The 15,921-nt window shown below is 44.9% G+C and overlaps 1 protein-coding gene across 1 annotated transcript; it reads right to left on the bottom strand.

Annotated features, from left to right (window-relative positions):
• Positions 1 to 13,899: 13,899 nt before the first annotated feature.
• On the bottom strand, positions 13,900 to 15,262 carry LOC308349055 (beta-defensin 119-like; the record flags this gene model as incomplete). Its single annotated transcript, XM_080813600.1, has 2 exons — positions 13,900 to 14,072; positions 15,205 to 15,262. 2 exons carry the CDS (start codon positions 15,260 to 15,262, stop codon positions 13,900 to 13,902), a joined length of 231 nt encoding a protein of 76 aa, XP_080669726.1.
• Between the last annotated feature and the right edge of the window lie 659 nt (positions 15,263 to 15,921).

Genomic DNA, 15,921 nt, shown 5'->3' with positions numbered 1-15,921 from the left:
GAATGCTTCTTCACAAGGGTCAGGTAAAACCCACGTGGTGATAGAAAATTCAAATCTCCTGAATTTATTTTTGCTAATTACTCTTAAAAATATTGTTACTAATAATTCCGATACTTGAAGTCCTTGAAGTCTGGATCTCTGGTCTGTGGTTTCTGCTGGCCTTAATTCATGGTGCTTTATTTCCTTGTGGTTTTTGTGATTTGGGGCTCTGAGCTATGTGTATTCCTTGGAACTTAATCAGAGTAAATTAGTTGAGTCATGACTTAAAGGTTGCTCCTTCATTTCTGTCACACATCTGTGCTGCTACTACTTTGGGACAACTTTAAACTAAATCATCAGCTTGATTTTTTTTTTTTAGACCATCCATATACCAAGAGACTATGTGAGAGGGGCACCTACTGGCTCAGTCAGAACAGTGTGCGCCTCTTGATCTTGGGGTCATGAGTTCAAGCCCCACATTACGTGTAGAAATTAAATAATTTTTTATAGATTTTATTTATTTACTTGTCAGAGAGAGAGAGAGCACAAGCAGGGGGAACAGCAGGCAGAGGGAGAAGTAGGCTCCCCACTGAGCAGGAGCCCAATGCAGGACTCTATCCCAGGACCTGAGGATCATGACCTGAGCCAAAGGCAGGCGCTCAACTGACTGAGCCACCCAGGTGTCCCAATAAATTTTTTTAAAAAAAGAGAGAGATGGGGTTCCAGGATGGCTCAGTCAGCTAAGCATCTGCCTTTGGCTCGGGTCATGATCTCAGGGTCCTGGGATCCAGCCCCACATCGGGCTCCATGCTCAGTGGGGAGCCTGATTCTCCCTCTGCTTGCTGCTCTCCCCACTCATGTGATCACTCTCTTGTGCTCTCTCACATGCGCCCGTGCTCTCTCTCTCAGATAAATAAATTAAATCCTATTAAAAAAAATATATATATATATATATAAAAAGAGAGACTGTGTGAAAGCCAACTTGAGGTTGTAAATTCCCAGCAGGAATTTTTTTCTGTGCACTGAGTGCCAAGGTTCAAGACCAGACAATTTTCCTTGGAAAACACCAAGTGAAGGAGGACAAGTATTATATCTGTTTTATCCTTACACAATACGAGTAACGCTTTCAGGACTGAGATTTATGAAGGAGTCTCCTACAAGACTCCCATTTTTTCAGACCCTAGGCACTGTCTCCTCTCCCCTGCCCACGCCTGACCCTGGCCAGAGCCGCAGAAACTAAAGCTCAAGTTCACCTGATTCAGCAAATGCTTTCAAGACAAAAGCCAATCTCAGTTACTGCCTTCAGAAAAGCACCTGGTTTCACTCAGTCTTAATATTCTTTACTTTTTTTTGAAAGTCAAGGCTGCTTAAGAAGGTTTCTTTTTTTTTTTTTTTTTGCCTGTTTGAAATAAATGATTTTAGATATTCTCAATGGGAGGATTCATCTGGGTTCTTAGACCATGACTCATCCAGAAACAGGTCCAGAACCTCCAATTTTGTCCAGTTCATACGGCTTGTTGCTATGAGAGGCTGGGCAATAGCACAGAACGAAGGAAGAGAAGAGAATTGTCAGAGGAGGAGACTGACGCTCAATGTCTGAACCCAAATGCTGAAACAATGTGATAGCATTAAGCTTTGAAGATCAGGCCATCAGTGCTGGATTCACTTCAGGGTCTACACTTCTAAATGTCATCAACCCTTCTCCAGATCTGTAATCAACACCACTGCCCCAGGATCCTTCCCCCAAATGCTGTTTGAGTTCAGCACTTTGTTCTGCTTAATGAGGCTACGCATGACCAGCTTGACCTCCACCCCCTGCCCTGTACCTCCATCCCACTAGTGCCGGGCCCCCTCTGAGACCCACACAACACAGATGAAGTCAAAACCCTTCAGCTCTCCCTCAGTGGTCCCAAGACATTCCCTCCCCATCTTCCATGGTTTGTCTAGCTTCTTCTCGTCCTTACAGTTTTCTAGCCTTCTCTCCCACAGGGCTGGATCCAGAATGGAACAGGTATCTCACCACGCAAAACGAAGTCTCTCACCATGATTTCCAATGGATGAAAGACAGACAAAGGTAGCAGATGCATGAATTTTAATGAGGGGTCCTGACTTCAGGTTGAAGATGGCGATCTCGAGCATTCAGGGTATTTTTGGCCAGCGGTTCTCTTGGCTCCAGTCATCTTTCTCTTCTCTGCCAGCAATACTTATCCTCATGTAGGACTGGAGGCAGCATGGCTGATAATTTAGGCAGTAGAGATAGGGATGTTCAGTCCTTCTACAAGAGGGTCTACAGACTCCTGTGTTTCCCATGCATCGAAGGGTGTGATGTCTGCCTGGCCAAAACAAACAAAAGACAGATAGTTAGTTTCCACTTAATAGTAACATAGATCCAGGAGTCAGGGAGCAGCATCAGGACATAAAGGGGGTCAAATAAGAATGAGATGCCACTACACACCCATTAGGATGACCAAAATCTGGACCACTTGTCAACACCAAATGCTGACAAGGATATGGAGCCACAGAAACTCTCCTACACTGCCCATGGCAATGAGAACCGAGACAGCCACTCTGGAAGACAGTTTGTCAGTTTCTTACAGAACTAAACATGCGCTTACCACGCAATCCAGTCATTGTGCTTCTCAGCATTTACCCAAAGAACTTGAAAACTGATGTCTACACAAAAATCTGCACATGAACTACTTCATGTAGGCAGTTTGAAAATTAAGTTCCAGAGAAACAAAAGCTATTTCAGGAGGATTGTGGCATTCCGGCGCATCTGAAGGGCGGGATGGTGGACACCCTCCTCTATAGAGTCACCATGACGATTGGTTGGTGGAAGAGTGTATGCATGTCACAGCCAGCCGTGGCTCCATTTCCTGAGTAGCAGGGGTGACCTCAGCTTATCATCACAGCAGGCAGTTGGATCAGTCTCCTTTAGCTCTCTGTGGACCAGTAATCCATAAATAACTGAGTGCTTCCCTGGGGATCAATAGCAACTGCCACCAATAAAGCGGTCTTTACCATGAAAAAAATCTGCACACGGTGTTTATAGTAGCTTTATTCATAACTGCCAAAATTTGTAAACAACCAAGATGCCTTCAGTAGGTGAGTGGGTACATAAACTGTAGCACAACCAGGCAAGGGAATATTGTTCAATGTTAAAAAGAAATGAGCTGTCCAGTCATGAACAGACATGGAGGAATCTTGAAGGCACATTAGTGAGTGAGGGGAGCCAATCTGGGAGGGCTTACGTACATACTGTCTGATTTCAACTCTATGACGTTTTGGAAAAGGCAAAACTATGGGGACAATAAAAACATCAGTGTTGCCAGGGGTTGGGGGAGGAGACAGGTGAATAGGCAGAGCACAGAGTGTTTGATGGGCAGTGAACTTACTCTATATGATCCTCTAGTGATCAATTCATGTCATTACACATTTGTCTGAACCCAGAGAATGTATAACACCAAGAGCGAACCCTAAGGTAAAATGCGGACTTGGGGGTGATAATGATGTGTCCCTGCAGGTTCATCAGTTGTAACAAACACCCTGCTCCGTGGGGGGCTGTTGATAATAGGGAAGACTATGCATGAGTAGGGGCAGAGGGTATGGGGGAATTCTCTGTACCTTCTCGATTTTGCCATGAAGCTAAAAGCAGTCTAAAAACCTAAGTCTTAAAAAAAGAATCCCTGGGGTGCCTGGGTGGCTCAGCAGGTTAAGCTTCTGCCTTCAGCTCAGGTCATGGTCTCAGGGTCTTGGGATCAAGCAAGGAGCCTGCTTCCCATTCTCTGTCTCTCTGCCTACTTGTGATCTCTCCCTCTGTCAAATAAATAAACAAAATCTTAAAAAAAAATCCCTTAAAAAATAAATAAAGCTGTTATGAACATTCATGTACGAGTTTTTGGAACTAAATTTCCATTTCTCTGGAATAAATGCCCAGGAGTGCCCTTGCTAGCTAACACAGCCAGGGTATATTTAGTTTTTTAAAAGGAAACTGCAAAACTGTTTTCCAGAGTTGTGCCCCTTAATGTTCTCACCAGTAATGTGTAAAAGATTCAGTTTGTCGGCATCTTTGCCAGCATTTAGTCCTGCCGTTATCTTTTTTTTTTTTATTTTTTTTTAAAGATTTTATTTATTTATTTGTCAGAGAGAGAGAGAGAGAGAGAGCGCGAGCACAGGCAGAGGCAGAGGGAGAAGCAGGCTCCCCGCCAAGCAAGGAGCCCGATGTGGGACTCGATCCCAGGACGCTGGGATCATGACCTGAGCCGAAGGCAGCTGCTTAACCAACTGAGCCACCCAGGCGTCCCCCTGCCGTTATCTTTAATTCTAGCTGTCCTACTAGTTAGTTACGCAGTGGACTATCACGCGGTCTTCTTACACGTATCCCTCGTGGCTAATGAGGTTGAACGTCTTTTTGTGGGCTTATTTGCTGTCAGTATATCCTCTTTAGTGAAACATCTTTCTTCTAATTTGGTTTTTTTTTTTAATATTTTATTTATTTATTTATTTGTCGGGGTGGAGAGGGAGAGAGTGAGAGAGGGAACACAAGCAGGGGAAGCAGCAGGCGGAGGGGAAAGTCAACTCCCCACTGAGCAGGAAGCCCGACATGGCGCGCTGATCCCAGGACCCTGGGATCACACCCTGAGCTGAAGGCAGACACTTACCAACTGAGCCACCCAGGCATCCCTAATTGGAGAGTTGTTTCTATATTTTAGATACAGGTCCTTTCCTTTGTCAGATATATATATGGCTTGCAAATATTTCTCCCAGCCTGCCATATGTCTTTCCATCTATCCTTTTCACAGGGCTTCTCACAGAGTGAACATTTTAAATTTTGATTAAGTCCAGCTTATTGATTTTTTTCTTTTGTGGATTGTGTTTTCATATCTAAGAAATTGTCACCCTAGGTCTAAAAGATTTCCCTACATTGCTCTCTAGAAGTTTTATACTTTTACATCTAATGTTTAAATCTATGATCCACTTTGAGTTAAATTTCATGTAAGATGTGAGGTTTAGATTAAGGCCCTTCCCTTCCTTCCTTCCTTCTTTCCTCCCTCCCTCCCCTCCTTTCTCTCTTTTCTTTCTCTCTTCCGGATGCCCAATTGCTCCAGCGCTATTTGTTGAAAGAGATTTCTTTCTCCCACTAAATTGCTTTTGCACATTTTGAAAAAACAGTTGGTTGTACACATGTGGGCTATTTCTGATTTCCTGTTCTATTCCATTGATCCATATGGCTATCTCTCCACCAATACCACACGGTCTTGATTACCTTAACTATACAAGCCTTGATATCTCGTAGAATGCTTCCTCTGACCATTCTTTTTCTTCATTCTTGTTTTAGCTATTCTCATTCCTTTGGGATTTCTCTATAGGCAGGATATAGCAAAATAATCCTGTCTATAACTACAAAAAATGTTGCTGGGATTTTGATAGAAATTGTATTAAGAGTGTCTATCAATTTGAAAAGAATTGGCATCTTTGCTTGTTGAATCTTTTCTTTTTTAAAGTTTTTTTTTTTATTTTTTTAGGAGAGCACATGAGAGAGAGAGAGAGAGCAAGCGAGCACACAAGCAGGGGGAGGGGCAGAAGGAGAGGGAGAAGCAGACTCCCCACTGAGTAGGGAGACTGATTCAGGGCTCAAGCCCAGGACCCCAGGATCATGACCAGAGCCGAAGGCAGACCCCATGAGCCATCCAGGCGCCTCCTGCTTATTGAATCTTACAATCTATAACCATAGTATGTCTCTTCATTTATTTAAATCTTTGATTTCTTTTATCAACATTCTGTAGTTCTCAACATACAATTGCTACCTATGTTTCATTAGATATATACCTAAGCACTTTATATTTTTTTGGAGTGATTGTGAATATTACTATATTTTTAATTTCTTTTTTGGGGGGGGAAGTTTTTTTGTTTGTTTTTTTTTTCTTCAAAGAAAAAGACAGAGATCACAAGTAGGCAGAGAGGCAGGCAGAGAGAGAGGAGGAAGCAGGCTCCCCGCTGAGCAGAGAGCCCGATGCGGGGCTAGATCCCAGGACCCCGGGATCATGACCTGAGCCGAAGACAGAGGCTTAACCCACTGAGCCACCCAGGAGCCCCTATATTTTTAATTTCAACGTTCACATGTTCAATGATCGCATTTAGAAATGTAATTAATTTTTTATCTTGTATCCTTGTATGTCTTACTAAATTTGATTATTTAATTATTAGTTCTAGATTTTTTTTTTTTGTAAATCCCTTGGAATTTTCTACAGAAAACATTATGACATCTGTAAATAGCCAGTTTTATTTCTCCCTTTCTAACCTGTATGTCTTATTTTCTTTCTTGCTCTAATGCATTGGCTAGAACTCAGATTTAAAAGGAATGATCTTTTCTGAAGATTAAAAAAAACTGATGCACACGACTTGGATGACTCTCAAGAGCACAGTGCTGACTAAAAAACAAAACCCAATCTGAAAAGATTACATATGATTCCATTTATAGAACACTTTCAAAATGATAGAAATTAGAGAGATAAGAAACAGATCAGTGGTTGCCAAATGGTAAGGATAGTGGCAGAGGGTGGAGGCAGGAAGAGAGTGTGTGGGACTGAGACTCTCCTGCTGTGCAGGAAAGGGGACACCTGGGGGGCTCAGCTGGTTATTCAGGCAGCTCTTGGTTTCAGCCCACGTCATGATCTCATGGGTTGTGGGATCGAGCCCCGCACTGGGCTCCATGCTCAGCAGGGTGAGGGGGAGCTGCTTGAAGATTCTCTCCCTTTGCCCCTTGCCACACTGGCTCTCACTCACTCTCTAAAAGAAATAAATAAATCTTTAAAAAAAAAAAAAAAGGAGTAACAGAGGGAAGGTCTTTATATTGAAAGACCAGCTCTGTATCTTGATCACAGTGGTGGTAACATGATTCCACACTTATGATAAAATGTCATAGAAGTGGGGCACCTGGATGGCTCAATGGGTTAAAGCCTCTGCCTTCGGCTCGGGTCATGATCCCAAGGTCCTGGGATCGAGCCCTGCGTCAGGCTCTCTGCTCAGCGGGGAGCCTGCTTCCCTTCTTCTCTCTCTCTGCCTGCCTCTCTGCCTACTTGTGATCTCTGTCTGTCAAATAGATAAATAAAATCTTAAAAAAAAAAAAAGTCATAGAAGTATACAAACCCATTGCAGCAATTTCCGTTTCCTGTTTTGTGTATGGTACTATTAGTTCTATAAAATATAATCTTTGGGGGGTAAATTACATGAAAGGTACATGGACCTCTCTCTGTGCTATCTTTGCAATTTCCTATGAATAATTATTCCAAAATAAAAAGTTAAAATAAAAAAATTGATGAGGGTGTGGAGAAAAGGGAACCCCTTGTGCACTGTTGGTGGGAACATAATGGGTGCAGCCCCAATGGAAAACAATATTTTCCTCAAAACACTGCAAATAGAACTATCGTATGAGCCAGCAATCCCTCTTCTGGGCATATTTCCAAAGGAAATGAAAACAGGATCTCAAAAAGATATCTGCAGCCTCATATCTACTGCAGCATTATTCACAACTACTCACATAGGAAAACAACAGATGAATGGCTAAAGAAGATGTGGCATAAATATATAATGGAATATTACTCAGCCGTGAGAAGGAAGGAAATCCTGCCATTTGCAGCAACATGGATGGAACTTGAGGGCATTATGTTAAATGAAATAAGCCAGACAGAGACAAATACTGCATGGTATCACTCATTTATGTAATCCAAAAAAAGAAAAAAAGTCTAACTCATAGAAATAGGAAGTGGAAAAGTGGTTGCCCGGAAGTGGGGTGGAGAAAATAGGGAGAGGTTGGTTAAAGGGTACAAACATTCAGCTATGAGATGAATAAGGTCTGAGAATCTAATGTATGACATGGTGAACAGAGTTGATCACACTCTATTGTATAATTGACATTTTCTAAGAGAATACAACTTAAATATTCTCACAAAAAAAGAGATAAATTTGTGAGGTGATGGATATGAGGAATTAACTAGATAGAGGTGGGGGGTGGGGGTGGATCCTTTCACAATCAAATCACCAAGATATACCATTTAAATACCTTATATGTTTATATGCCAATTACATCTCAGTAAAGCTGAAATAAATAAGTTAGAACACAAATAAAATAACCTAAGGAGCTAGGCAGGGGTTAAAAGAGTAGGAAATGAAGTCAAGAAACCTCAGGTTCAAATCCCAGCTTCCACTTTACTTGCTGGGTAACCTTTAACAAATTTCTTTACTTCCCTCTTCTACCCTTTTCTCATCTGTAGAGTGTACACTGTAATAGTCCCTAACACTTAGAGTTGTGTTAATAACTTAAGAAGTGGTGCAGTGCCTGGATGGCACAGTTGTTTAAGTGTCTGACTCTTGATTTTGGCTTAGGTCCTGATCTCAGTGTGGCGGGATTGCCATGCTGATAGGGAGTCTACTTGAGATTCTCCTCTCCTCTGCCCCTCCCCCCTGCTCACTCAAATGCTCTCTCCCTCTCGCTCCCAGCTCAAATAAATAAATAAGTCTTTTAAAAATAGCATAATAGGGGCGCCTGGGTGGCTCAGTGGGTTGAAGCCTCTGCCTTCGGCTCGGGTCATGGTCCCAGGGTCCTGGGATCGAGCCCCGCATTGGGCTCTCTGCTCGGCAGAGAGCCTACTTCTCCATCTCTCTCTGCCTGCTTCTCTGCCTACTTGCGATCTCTGTCTGTCAAATAAATAAGAAAAAAAAATCTTATAAAAATAGCATAATAAATGGAAAACAAATAGGGACTGGCTCATAGCACTAAATAAATGTTAACTAAATAAATGTTGTTATTATCACATAAAGATCCTTTCTGAAGGATCCATTTCTGCCATTTCTGTGCTACAACTATGAACTATTAGTCTGGGAATAGTCCCATGAAATTAGACAGACATTAGTCCCTCAGTGGTAGCCAGAGGTGTTTTGTTTTGTTTTGGTTTGGTTTTTTGGAGGCCGTGCACACATGGAAACCAGAGACACAGTTCCTAGTCTGTAGTAAGCACTCAGTAAACCTTAGCCATTATTATTATTATTATTATTCCCCCTTGGGACTAAGGCCTCCGAAACAGGAAATGATCCTTTGACTGGAAAGAAAAAGAAAAATAATGACCATCACATTCTGCAAATCACCTACTGTGAGCCATTTGGTTTATGTTAAGTTGTTAAATGTTTACTATAATCTTCTGAAGTAGACATATCTATTTTTCCTTCTTGCATTATGAACAGAGGCTCAGAGAGACAGTGTTCTGGAAAAGGCCTGGTAACTGCTAGAGGCAGAGCAAGGCCTCAGACTCCACTCACTATGGCTCCAAGCCCATAGGCTCTCTGAGGTATAGCGCTGCCTTCTCCACACGCTGAGATGGGGCTGGGAAAGGTTGGTTCCTCCCTGGATAATGACAGCTGGAGCCATGGCCCTCTATTGTCTCCAACGTCAAGCCCAAACTTCTGAACCTGGCATTCATGGGCCTCTCCTTCATTCCACCAACCATTATCAACACCCAGTCTTTGTCAGGCCTTGAACTTGGTGGTAGGCACATAGGGTCCCTTGTGTCCAAATGGGCTTAATACAAAGTCTAATGTACACACGCACACAAACACACACCACACATCACACACACACACACACACACACACGCACGCGCATGCACACACAGCTATCCTAAGCCCTTGCATTGAATAAAAAGGATCTACTCCATTTAAGTTTGACCAGAGAAGCTTTACAAGAGCAAAACCACACCCTTTCTGCCACATTCCCTCAAGATAATCCTTTTCCCTCTCCCCTGAGAAGGGCCTTTGTGAGATTAGCATCTGAAAGAAGGGTATACAGTAGTGTAAACCAGCCTGCTTTAACCCTGACCCCTGGAGAGAGGCCATGGCACCCAAGAAAGGGCTTCAGAGTTTTTCAGGGGTTTTACAGCTCCTACCTCCTGGCCTCCCCTCAGCTCCCTGTCACCGTATGCCACCACATCTTCGTCATATCCTTTCCATGTCCCCTCAGCCCCCTCACCAGAAATCAAAAACTGTTTACTAATCCCAGCATTGTCTCGAACCTACTTACGAATGTAGGTCATGGTTCCTCCTCAGACCCCCAGTTTCCCCACCTGTGAAATGGGAAGATAAGAGAAGTTTGCCTAGCTCAGAGATTCTCACAGTTTGAGAGCTATTAGGAATGAAGGAAGTCTGGCAGGGGACTTGAGGTGGGGGAATGGAGCTATATCTCCAAATGAATAATCTGAGGGAATTTTCAAAATTTCACATGCCCAGACCCCAAGTCCAGAGACTCAGACTCGGGGTTAACTGCCTTCTAAAAGCTTCACATGGCTTGATGGTGAGTTCCAAGCTTTTTCCTCACCTCACCATCCTATCGCTCCCCAGGGCTGTCTCTGTGTGCACGTGTTAAGCACAGAGGAGTTTCTTAATGCTGTGGACTGAGGGCCTCATGATGAGTGAACTTGGTGAGGGCATGATGACTGTGTATAGAGACATTAATGCCAGGCCCTAGTACTGGGGGACCCTTTGACTCGCCCCAGACCACCTCCCACACTATGAAATCTGTGTCTTCTGGGAGCAAACCAAGTGGTGAATAAAGAGGACCGACTTGAGCGAACCTTCGGAGCTGCTCTGCATCCTTTTGGACACTGCCCACCAGAGCCGTGTATATCTGATCCCCAAGTCCTCCCATCCCTCTAGCCCAGGATTCTGGCATCACCCGGAATACAGGTGTAAATAAGGTGCTGTCTCAGCTGCAGAGCATTGCCATCCAGTATGGGGGGGGTGGTGGCAGAATTGGTGAAAAGTGAGCAGTGAATAAATTATTACCTAATAAAGTAGTATGTTTCATCCCTGCTTAAGGCCAACACTTTGTAAAGCCAATCAGAACCTAGTTGGAATCCCTGCTCTATCTTATTGTCATGTGACCTTGGCTAATGACACCACCTGTCTAGGTCCCAGTTTCTTCATCCATAAGGTAGGGATAATCAGAGGGTTGTTGTGGGGCACCTGGGTGACTCAGCTGGTGAAGTGTCTGCCTTTGGCTCAGGTCATGATCCCAGGGTCCTGGGATCAAGTTCCATATCTGGCTCTTTGGTCAGCAAGGAGCCCTTTTTTTCCCTCTGCCTGCCTCTCTCTCTCTCCCTCTGGCAAATAAATAAATAAATAAAATCTTAAAAAAACAAAACAAATAAACCAACCCAGAGGCTTGTTGTAAGAATGTGTAAGAACGGAATGACTTCAGGTCCATGAACACCGAGCACAGTGCCTGACACGTAAGGAGTGACAATGGGAACTATTATGATAGCTACTAGTATTATAATTATTAAGGAATAGTGAGACAAAGCTTATGGAAGGCTTTCCTGACTAGGGACATCAACTGCACTTTGAAGGTGAGAAGGAGTTCATTGCAAAGATGAACCTGGTAGTGGGGACGAGGTGGAGGGGAGCCATGACCAAAGGCAAGGTTGGAGAGGGTCCATGAGTGGCAGTCATGGGAGATGAAGCTGGGCCACCAACGCCTTCAGACCCGACCCTGGGCAGGAAGGAGCAAAAGAAACCATCTAAGCAGGAGAGTAACATGGTCAGATGAATCTCCTAGAAAGAATCCCTCTGATAACAGACCCCAGTGCAAAGAAAACCTGGAGGTAGAGAAGCCAGTGAAGAATTATTTTGGATGGTCTCACCCAGGAACTCAGGGCCCAGGTAGCTCTGAAGGGGCAACCTAAGAGTCTCCCCAGATCGCACAGATGTTGAGAATGCAGAAAGCGCAGGTGAAGCAGTCCCTGTCTCTGAAGGGAGCTTGGAGATGATTGCAAAACAGCACCATCCAAATTCCAGGCGCAACCCAACGTTTGTGGGTCCTGGGCACGAACGCACATGGAGGCTCATCTGTCATATGTCTGCATATTTAACAGTTCTGAATCAGCTAACAAGTGGGACAACTAAAATCTATCCCACAGACCTTCATGATATCGCCCTTCATAATGACCTGAAGAGCAGAGTTGGATCTGTAATGCTTGGATTCTTCAGAGTTCTGAGCAGGAACAAGGCAGCAGGAGGGGAGCTGGCTCAGCCCACAGCCCAGCTCTCTTCTCCCTCATCCCCATCTCTGCCCCACAGTGTGAGGACTCTCTCGTGAAAAACATGGACACTCCAGCCTGAACATCCAAGCTGGTCCCCTGCCCCTCAAACAGGAGTGTCCCCTGGTACTCCTCCTGCTGAAGGTGCACACATGGTGGGCCCCATCTTCCGGAGAAAGCCCAAGTGGTCCCTGGAAGCAGGCACAAGTGTTCTCTGGGCAGGAAATTCCAGGCCCCAGCTGCACAAAGCATGGTCTTGGAAGGAGAGGGGGGCATTGTCTCTAAATGGAGATATCTCACTTGTCCCCATTGACTCCTAATTCCATGGGGAGGGACTTAATTAGAGGCTCAGAGTAGGACAAGGATCAGAGAAAGAGGTGTCTCTCTTCCCAGAGTCTAAGAGCAACTCTAAGAGTCTAACTCCCTAACTCCCAGAGTCTAAGAGCAATACTGAATTGAGAACAAATTATCTCATGGATCAGAGTGAACCCCTTTTATGTGTCTCCATGTCACGCACCATGCTTTATAGAACACTCCTGGTATCTGACCTCTCTGTAGAGAGCACAGTTCAGGGATGAACGACTGTGTTGGATAAATGGGGCCCAGAGAATAGGATTTGCGATAACAGAGCAAGGAAGACATCCAGGTCCTCTAGATTCCTGATCAGAATTCTCGAATGTTCTCCATGGGTTAGTCTCCTCCCAGGCTAAATTCTTAGTTCAAATGAGACAGGCTTCCGTGTCCCTCAGAGTCTCACACAGTAGGAAGGCACACAGCAGGTATTCCTTAAATGCTTGAAGAAATGAATGAGCGGGGCACCTGGGTGGCTCAGTGGGTTAAGTCTCTGCCTTCGGCTCAGGTCATGATCCCGGGGTCCTAGGATCAAGCCCCAAATCGGGCTCTCTGCTCAGCAGGGAGCCTGCTTCCTCCTCTCTCTCTGCCTTCCTCTCTGCCTACTTGCCATCTCTGTCTGTCAAATAAATAAAATCTTCAAAAAAAAAAAAAAAAAAGAAATGAAATGAATGAGCAACAACAGTAACAGCTACATTTATTAGAGCTCACAATGTACTAGGCGCTGCACGCTCCATTATCCTATCTTCCACTTCCCACAATCCTGAGATAGATTCTAGGGTTCCAGCCTCACATCTGGGGAAGCTGAAGCGTGGATGGGGATAGGAGCAGAGTCTGACAGCAGTGAGTGGAGGAGCTGGGATGACTGAACTATTGAATCCATGAAAGAATGGAAGAACTGAAGAATGAACAAACGCATTTATAAATGGGTAAGTTCATGTGCTTTATTTTTTTTTAGCACTTGGAAACTTTCTGATCCTTGGGGCTGTGGGGTCTCCAGCATCAAAAGGCATCTCAGCCAACTTCCCTAGAAACCCAAGGATTTGGGCTCTACTTGGTCCTTCTCCACCCCCAGCCTTTTCACCCCCAAAATGGAGCAACTCTCCCTCCCAGCGGCTCTCCCCCTCTCTCGGTACCGGCTGTGCCTTCAAGTCTCTTGGCTTCCCCAGATATGCTCCTCAACCCACTCCGATAGCCTTTCCTGCAGCTGGTAGAGGAGGAACTATCTTTAAGACTGTAACTATCACCCCATTGCTGTGGCCAAGCCCCAGCAATGTCTCTCTGCTACCTCTTAACCCCCATCTTGCCATCCCCCCCACCCCCACCTCAATCCATTTGGGGCATCATTCCTTATGATTGATGGACACAAGAAACAGATTTGTGAGTTTTAATGGAATGTGGGAGCTAAGGAACCTGAAACAAAGCCATTTCTATCCATGAGGTCTATTTATAGGCCCTCTACTGCCAGGTCTGGCCTTTTGTTTTATTGGTTGCGTGTGTGAGGAATGGTCCAGGGTTCCACTCTTTCAACAGTCATTGGCTTGACTGTTAGGTAACGACTAGGGACACAGCACCGTTTACGATTTGCGCAGCGTATGACACTGTCTTCATCATTTTTGCACACCAACCGGCATTTTCCATCCATCCAACACTCTGCTGTTGGGCACAGGAACAACCATTAAGCAGATGTTAGTATCCCTCAAGTGGCGAGAGGAGAGGAGGCAGAGGAGGAACAGGGCGATGGGGGAGGGAGACAGTTGAGTAACTCACAGTGAATCCAGTCCCAGGAAAGGGGAAAAGTGATCTTGAGAGGGGAGAGAATTGAGACAATTGTTCCAACCTTGGGAACTCCAAGGGTTTTAGGAAAGCCTTTTTCAGACATTCCATCCTCTGTCTTCCTATCTCTCAACTTGCTACTCCTAACTTTGTGATCAGTTGATGCCAATGAAGATCCCCCCTAATGGAGCTTGGGAAAGATGGGAAAGGACAATAAACTTTATCTGTAATATTAAGGGATGGAGGGGACTCACCCACATTTCAACAGACCCAGCTCCTAATCAATAGCCTGGTCCCAACTTAAGCTCACCTGGGTCCAGCCACAACCCCATCCCCAAACCTCCTTAACCATATTCACCAAATTCAAACTCAGAACCCAGTCCAGTCTTAAGTAGAACCCCCAGCCCTACCCAACTCAATGTCCCTTGAGCTTGAACTGCAAGTCAAACCTAAATTTAATCAAGTCACCAACCTCAATCCTGAGCAGCAGTCATCAGATACCCTGCCCCATTCAGTACCAACTCCCAGTTTCAGCCCAAGCTCCAGTCTATCCCCTAGCACCACCTCCACACCACCTCAACTCATCCCCTCCCTGTCTCACCCCAAGTCATCAGGGGAGCCCAACACCTTACCTCCAGCTCATCCTAATCTTCCCCCTACCACTCCAACCCCAAGGTCTTTCTCCCCATCACAGCTCACCCTCAGGCTCTAATCTTAATGCCCTCAAGCCCCCAACAAGTCCCCAATCTGCACCCAACCCCATCACCCCTAAACCTTCTCCCAAGATCCCACCAGAATACCATCCTGTCCTTAAGTGTCAGGTACCCCAAAGATCTACCATCCCACCACCTTGGGAAAGAAGAATCAGAGAGAGATGTGGATGTGAGCTGATCATGGGAAAACCTCCCAAACCCCATCAAATGAGGAGTTTTGTGCTGCCCAAAGTGGAGGGGAGAGGAAGGCAAGAGGTTCATAACCAAGATCCCAGACACTTGAGAGAGACCCAAGTTACCTGAGACCATGGGTTCCGTGGCCAGTAGGATGACAAGAAAGAGGAAAAGAAACTTCATGGCTGGCAGGTCACAGGAGAAAGAGGTGGCCGTGCTGGAGGGGATGGAAATAGAGTTCTCTGTAGCAGGGATGAGCCTTGCTTTTATTGGCAGGGCTGTGGGCAGTGAATTATAGCAAGAGAGGCTTTATATGAGATCAGCCAGGCCAAAGGACAATGTGTAGCAGATATCCTTACCAAGCCCAAGATGATAGTGTGGGAAACTGGCCAGCACCCGTGCCAATAGTGACTTTCCTCCCTGCTGAGGAGACAGTCAGATTAAAGCCCATTGGCCTCTCAAGACCCACAGAAGAACTCATTAATTAATACATAAATATATATTGGGGAGCACCTGGGTGGCTCAGTTGGTTAAGCATCTGCTTTTGGCTCAGGTCTTGATCTTGGGGTTCTGGGATCCAGCCCTGTGTCGATCCCCAAGGTCTGTGGGGCTCTCTGCTCAGCCGGAAATCTGCTTCTCTCTTTCATCAAAAAATTTAAGAAATATATTTTAAAAATACATAAATACTTATTAAAAATACTTATTCTCAGCTTTCTAACAGAAGGATACACGGGGATATCTTTCCGAACCTTGAACTTGCCAATCTAGTTCCCAGTTCAGGGCTATAGCATTTGTTATTTGTTATTACTTCCTGTAAAGTTCTTCCTGCAGACCTTCCAGGG

Source organism: Martes martes (genome assembly GCF_963455335.1).
Source record: "Martes martes genome assembly, chromosome: 9".
NCBI lineage: Eukaryota > Metazoa > Chordata > Mammalia > Carnivora > Mustelidae > Martes > Martes martes.
The sequence above is the reverse complement of the archived record's forward strand: the minus strand, read 5'-3'. Positions and strand labels throughout refer to the sequence as shown.